Source organism: Rutidosis leptorrhynchoides, chromosome 9 (assembly GCF_046630445.1).
Source record: "Rutidosis leptorrhynchoides isolate AG116_Rl617_1_P2 chromosome 9, CSIRO_AGI_Rlap_v1, whole genome shotgun sequence".
In the NCBI taxonomy this organism is placed as follows: domain Eukaryota; kingdom Viridiplantae; phylum Streptophyta; class Magnoliopsida; order Asterales; family Asteraceae; genus Rutidosis; species Rutidosis leptorrhynchoides.
In genome coordinates, this window is record NC_092341.1 from 346,417,011 (window position 1) to 346,424,238 (window position 7,228).

Sequence of the window (7,228 nt, forward strand, 5' to 3'; positions counted from 1 at the left end):
CGTGAGTACGCATCATAATAATCACGTACCAAAAAGGCATAACATTCATCGCTTTTTGTTCTACTTTATATCCTAGGTAAACTTGTTTTCACATTGTTGATAATGCCGTTGTTTATTTTGACTAGAACTCGTTTTGATATCTTTTGTATCGGATTGTAGTTGTTGATTTTCGTATTCTTATTTGTATTAATGTTATTACGTTTTTTCACAAAAAAAAATTGCATAATGTGGTACGAATTTATTATGTCACTGATTTATTGGTGTAGTGTACATTGAGAAATATTTCAAATGAAACCAACTTTTAAGTTAAAATTCAAGGGACCAATCAGAGTGCGACACGTGACGCGATAATCACATGTGATTGAAAAAAAAAATTTAAAAAAAAGTAAATTTTTTTTTCGAATTTTTTCAATTTTTTTTAATCATATGTGATTGAATTTGACATGCAGTAAATCACATGTGATTCTGCATGTCAATCACATGTGATTCTGCATGCCAATTACATGTGATTGTAAAACCCAATCACATGTGATTCTGCATGTCAAATCTAATCACATGTGATTGAAAAAAAATTTATTTAGTAAAATGACGAATTTCAGTAAATTTATTTGTGCTAAAACCTTTAAACACCAAGTTTTTGATCAAAACTTAATCAAATCACCGAATTAAAGTCTGAAATTTTGAAGATATGATCACGAAACGCTAACAAAAATCACCGAATTAAAGTCTGTTTTCTGTTAAAAAAAAAAGTTTGAGAAAAAATTTGAATTTCTTTTCAATCACATGTGATTGAATTTGACATGCAGAATCACATGTGATTGTGTTTTACAATCACATGTGATTGGGTTTGACAATCACATGTGATTGGATTTGACATGTTAAATTTAACAAAAAAAATAAATTTCGAATTTTTTTTTTTCAAATTTTTTTTAAAAATTTTTTTTTTAATTTTTTTTTTTTTTGAATTTTTTTTTGTTTTCAATCACATTTGATTGTTGCACCACACATCACACTCTAATTGGTCCGTTGAATTTCAAGGAAATTATTGTTATGTCATTGATTATTTTATTATATTACTGTATCTATTACTTCGTATCTAATACTATTCGTATCTAATACTACGTAACTATAGTCACGAGCTTACTTTGTGGGCTAAGTAAATATACATAAATAAGAGACCCATAGCGGCCCATTTATTTAACTAAATGGAGTCCCAAATTTTGTGTTTGTTTCTACTCCAAAACAACAAGCAATAAATTTATAAAACACCCCATCAAACTATCAAACTATGACAAATTTATAAATTTTTCAGGGATAAAAAGTGTAAAAATATAATTTTATTAAAAAAATTAAACTAACTCCAACCAAATTTTTAACGGGCCCTATCTTCCCGCTCGGTGCAAGTTAAATTTTTCCGACATTACCGTTCAACTCGAAATAATTTTACGCACACAACGCAACTCCCTACACGCGAAACGGACTGTTTTTAAAAAACGTTAAGTATTTTCGGGCTACTTTTTATACATATACATACACGTATGATAAACAACTCAAACTAACCATCTCATATATATCGATGGTTCTGATCCCTTTTCTACGAGATTTTCCGAGCGTTAAAAACGTGTTATATATTAGATATACTAGGTAGTAACCAAGTGTTTTCAAAAATACCCGTAGCAACGTGTATTCTGTAAATAAATAATACTACGTGAAACATGGATATGCAACCCGAAAGGCCTCACTGCATCGCGCGGGCCGGTATTTTTCTAATTATAGACTAAACAAATACGGAGTACTTATCAAGATCAACTAAAGTCAAACACAAGTTTTTTTGAACAGAAAGTCAAACAAAAGTTAAAGAGGTTTTTGTATATTGATAGTTCAGGAGTTCATTCTGTAAATATGATGTAATTAGTTCGTTAAAAAGTTTGTTAGGATGTTAAGTAATTAGGTTACTTAAAAATCCATTCAATTTTATTTATGAAAATTGAAAAGGTGGTAAACATGTTCCTAACGGTTTTACAACACCAATACTGAATTATGAGTACAGGTTTATAAATATGACGTACTTAATTAAGATTTATATTTCCTGAATACAATTTGTTAATCGATATCTCTCTCCAAAGCTAGCTAGCTATTTCCTTGGATTTCCTAATTACTGATTACTAATTACTATTGCTAATAGTAGATAAAATAAAAAAAATGAAGCCAAGAAGAATGCTGAAAAACTTAGAGAAAAATAATCTCAAAAATTTAATACTCTTGATCGTTGCTTTCGATCCAATCTTGAATTGCCTGTAGGACTGACTGTTTCACTAAATCAGTGTCGATGGTCTCTCGATTTTCTTCACTCTGCAAGAACAGTTCATTTTCATTAAGTAAACGCGCTCTATCATCATATGCTAAAAGTCATAAAGTTTGAGTTCAATAACTGATACTATGAATATGTAAACAAAACTTATACAAATCTAATCTAAATGTTTACATCTACTATGTGTACAATTAAGCCCTGTCAAAACACGTCACTTACTAAGAACGTGAAATTATTACTTAATTTCTCATTTTTCACAATTTTATTTACACTCGGCTTTGAATGAATAATTAAAAGAAATAATAATAATAACAGAAAAATTAGCATAATCGAAGATTTTTTAATGACATTCACTACATATTAAAGAATTAATGCTTTAAATACGAGTAATAAATTTGAGTTTTTCTAAAATAGTACAAAATGTGTAGAAATAAAGTTATTAGCAAGTTAGTGAAGTAGATTTCAAGTAGCTATAAGTAATAAATGTCCTAAAAGTTTAAATATTACCCTTATGACTATGTTTAGAAATTTTCTAAATTTATATTTATCAAAAAGAATGAAATTCCAGCGGCCCATTTCTTTCCGTTTATTGTTGTTGCTCAAAGGACAAAATAAATGAACAGACGACACGTCGATGCCTATAGGTTCCAGGTTGTCGGTCGTTTAACCCTTAAATTTTAAAGCCTTAAGCCGTCACTCACTTGGCCCGGACCAGGGATAGCTCGGTAGAGGTGTTAATCGGTTAAATTTTCAGTTCCCTTTGTTCAACTTTAAAATTTCTGAGAGCAAAAGTGAACATGCCGAAAACTTAATTTAAATTTAAAGTGAAAATAAAACTAAATTTGAATTCGATTTGGTTTCGGCTTAAACGAAAAATCAAAAAATCACAATCATAAATACCGATTTTTGAATTCGATTTTTTAGTTTGAAATGAGTTCGATTTTTGTTATAAAAAAAAAAATAATAATAATAAGTTAACCAAAGTAATTGGTTGAATCATTGATGCCTAATTATGATGCAAATGGATGACAAATGATCATTCTACACCTTAATTTCAAGCATATTTATTGTATAGAACATTTTAGTTTTTCACAATTCAAAATTGATCCCAGCTATAGATCAAAGGTAATTACCTCAATTCCAAGTGCTTCAAGATGAAAATTTTCTGTACAAGAAACCCTTGCTTCCAACACGTTAATATTCATATCTTCAAACACTTTCAACACAAAAACAAGTAGACCGGGGCAGCTTCTTTCTGAATACACATTTACTCGTATACCTTTTTCTTGGGTTTCAACCATTACCTGCGTCAAAACACGACTACAATTTAATCCACACACTACATACTTCGTTAGCACCGGTAGCACGTGCTACCAGTAAAATAAGTCATCTAGTGGAAAAAAAATTTGAGTTTATAAGTAGTGACACATGTGGATAGTATAAAAGTTTTATGAAACACCATTGAAATAAGTCTAGGGAAAAAATTAGGCTTTTAACGAGTGACACTAGTGATTACAATTTTTAAATTCGTCCCTGCCTATATACCAAGATATATGTACGTGTATATATACGTACCATTGGGTATGAGTTCTGGTAGCTGGATGAGCTTTGAGCTATGTCATGAGTCAATAAGTCTATTTTCTGTTTAAGTTCTTCTATATACTTTGATGCATCAATTATGATCGACGAATCTTCCTTCTGCAACAAGTATAATTTTTAACGAACAGTTCGTTATTAGAATGCACAACACTTGAACTTAAATTTCTTTCTATATATATAATCGAAAAATAAAGCTGAAATTTAGAGATGGAATTAAAGATGCAACTTCTAATTAATTATACTCATAGATTGGTGAAAAAATGTAAGTTTATAAAATATGAGAACTTTAATCGAATGAAATGAGGGAATCAGTGAAGAAAAAAATGGGGATTACTGAATGAGAATTTGTAATCGAGCGAAGAAGTTGCAGGTTATCATGCAATGCAGCTTTCTTGTGCTCCCTTGACACCATTTTTGAGTTATTTATTGAAATATAGTATATGTTTTATTCTTGCTTTTGTGATGACTAGCATTAACAATTCTCAAGGCCTTTTAAAGAAGGTATATGAGCACTCCAAATCAAAATCAAAATCATCAATTTGTTTGCTACTTACACATGACTATCTTTAGAGTAAAATACCCAAAACCTCCCTGATGAAAAAGATCTTTATCTTTCGAACATATTTGTTGGTGTTGTTTGGTAAAACATAGATAAACGTTGAATGATTCAAAAGCCGTATAATTCTCAATTGAATTTGATTTTGAATGACAATAATTTGTTTGATGATAATTATAAATTAACTTTGTGATTGTAAAATCAATCTATTAACCTTATAAATGAATAAATAAATTATAAAAATTGTTTAGCAAGTTTTCCTAATATAATATAGGGGAAAATATAGGGGGGATATTAAAGGAAACAAATATGTTGAATAATTTAAGAATATTTTAGCTCTGAATTTTTCAACATGGATTGTCGAACGGTTAAGCATTAATTGTCATTTAGATGTCAGAAACAAATACTTAATTTTGAATGGTTCAACATTTAGCATTTAACCATTCAATTAAGAGATAATCAATGCACCCCACGATTCCCACACTACCCTTATGTTAACAATTTAATAACAATAGTATTCAACATAATGACAGGTTGATTAGTAACAACAAACGAACGTGAGGTACGAGAGAAGTGAGATGTAGACGATCATTTATTAAGATAAACGGATTCATTTATCACCCAACAGCAAAGAAAGTCACCCCTATACTTGAATGACGTGTTCCAAAGTTTTCTTTATAGCTGAAATGAAATGACATGGGAGGAAGTAAGATCCTCTCCATTTGAAAGAAATGATTAGGAGGAAAATTACAATAAAATTATTTATCGATTTCATTTCCTTTCTTTAAATTCGTATTTAAACTCACGAACACTAAATTAATTCTAATTTCTTTTTGTTTATTTCTTCTCTCTGAAATAAAACTTCGAAGCAGAGCTAAAGAGGGTGACTGCTTTCAGATGGAATTCCGGACAATATGTAATAAAGGTAATGATCATTTGATTGAAATTCCTAAATATAACCTAATACTAAACTTCAAATATCCACTAACTTTCAAAAACGACCGATTCTAAAACAGCATCTTATAAGATTGATACGTAATTTGGGCATCTATGTCGTTACTTTTTTTTTTTCCATTGTCAACGTTGTGATTATTAGACGAGTAGGTCAGACCCAAGTCAGATTGTAAGCTTGAGTCCATTATAGTAATTAGGGTTTTAGAGTATCATTTATAATCTATAATTGAACCCAAGTTGACAGTCGAATTTGAGTCTAACCTAACGTCTAATAGTGATATAACATCTCTCGTTCTATAACTCGTTTAGACAATGATGTTTATTATGCGTAAGATGTTTTGTGATTAATTTAACGTATTTATGATATTTGTAATTTTGGTAGACAGAAGACAGTGAGGGTATACTTGTCCAATTACAAAGTTGTGAAAAAAGCCATATAACAGGGGCACTGATGAAGAATATTATTTGGATTCAATTCCGGACTCGTGATCATTGTTTGGAATTAAATGTTGAACGTGTGTCCATGATATAGAAATATTATTATACATGACACATGCATGTACATATATATACATATGCGTACGTACATGTTTTATGTTTATATGCATATATACACGTATATTGTTGAGTCATGATCTCTCAAGACAGATTTTGGGGTAACAAAGCCTTGATGATGTTTTAGGTAAACTTCCACAACTTTGACCGGTATATATACATTTTGACACTCACGTAACACGTTTCCGCATAGCATATGCATGCTCATGGTAAAGGAGGGCTTACGTAGAATACTGCCTAAATATTCTTCAAGTGTTTGTTTCCGGTTAAATGTATAGCAGTTCGGATGACGGAATACGACTATTCGGGATAAGCTTGAGGATGGTTCCTTCTATCCATGATTAATGTTAATTTCTTCCTTGACTAGAAACTTCTCTCTTAACTCTTCTTATTAGGTATACATAGGTCGGACCATATTTCTTTGATTTTTTAAATTTTGAATACGATCTATATGTCTTATAATTATGTGTGTGTATTTACAAGTAAAAACTTACTCCCTTTAAGAATTTTTTTAGAATAATAAAATTTGGAGGCAAGTTTACATAAATAGATTTTCAAACACGAAGTTTGTAAAAATAAAAAAATCAACATTTGAAATGCCGATTTGCCCCTTTTAAACCCAAATCAGAATTTGAATTGCCGATTTGATCCTACGTGGAACCTCTGTATTAGGGTTTTGCCACCCGTGCCCTAAAGACACACAAACTGGCATTCCAATTGCTGGTTTGTCTGCTTTTTCTGACAAAATCTGAAATCGGCATTCAAAATGCCGGTTTGCATTAGATTTTAAATTATGTTATATTTTTAATTTTTAGGAGTTCTATTTAAACAAAGTATTATTGATTCTCACGGTATTCTTGATTCAGTTTTATCTCAAATAACATTTCACATTTTCCCCCCTTAATTTTACTCTTCACACTGTGCATCCTCGTCGTCAATTCCAATTTTCTCATAGGACAATTCTCTACGGGGGTTGTTTTAAAGAGGAACTGAGCTTAGAGAAGATCATGAACTCACATGCGAGCAGTTTGAAAAATTATCATTGTTGTGTATGATAAGTGACATTTTTGTTGTTTACCTTGATTGTGTAAGTGAATTCTATTAGAATTTTTCTTTTTTCAAAGAAGACAAAAATGTTAGGTACATGTTGAAAGGTATAACATATTGTTGGGATATGGATACATTCAACAATGCTTTGGGACTCCCGACAGGATGTTTGCAATTTTACAATTCTTCCACTCAAATTGATGGCG

At 30.5% G+C, this 7,228-nt stretch overlaps 1 protein-coding gene across 1 annotated transcript; it reads right to left on the reverse strand.

Annotated features, from left to right (window-relative positions):
* Positions 1-2,111: 2,111 nt before the first annotated feature.
* On the reverse strand, positions 2,112-4,364 carry LOC139865870 (transcription factor BHLH3-like). The gene is made up of 4 exons (XM_071853971.1): positions 4,245-4,364; positions 3,887-4,009; positions 3,445-3,615; positions 2,112-2,352 (listed from the first exon to the last, which is right to left on the reverse strand). Exons 1-4 carry the CDS (start codon positions 4,320-4,322, stop codon positions 2,254-2,256), a joined length of 471 nt encoding a protein of 156 aa, XP_071710072.1. The 5' UTR covers positions 4,323-4,364; the 3' UTR covers positions 2,112-2,253.
* Positions 4,365-7,228: the final 2,864 nt, after the last annotated feature.

Bases quoted from the DNA above. Each gene is read 5' to 3' on its own strand.
- LOC139865870 (XM_071853971.1), bottom strand. From the start codon at position 4,322: ATGGTGTCAAGGGAGCACAAGAAAGCTGCATTGCATGATAACCTGCAA. The intron at 3,616-3,886 runs GTACGTATATAT...GTTTTGACGCAG, and splicing joins ACCAGAACTCATACCCAATG to GTAATGGTTGAAACCCAAGA. The intron at 2,353-3,444 runs GTAATTACCTTT...CTGTTCTTGCAG, and splicing joins TTGAAGCACTTGGAATTGAG to AGTGAAGAAAATCGAGAGAC.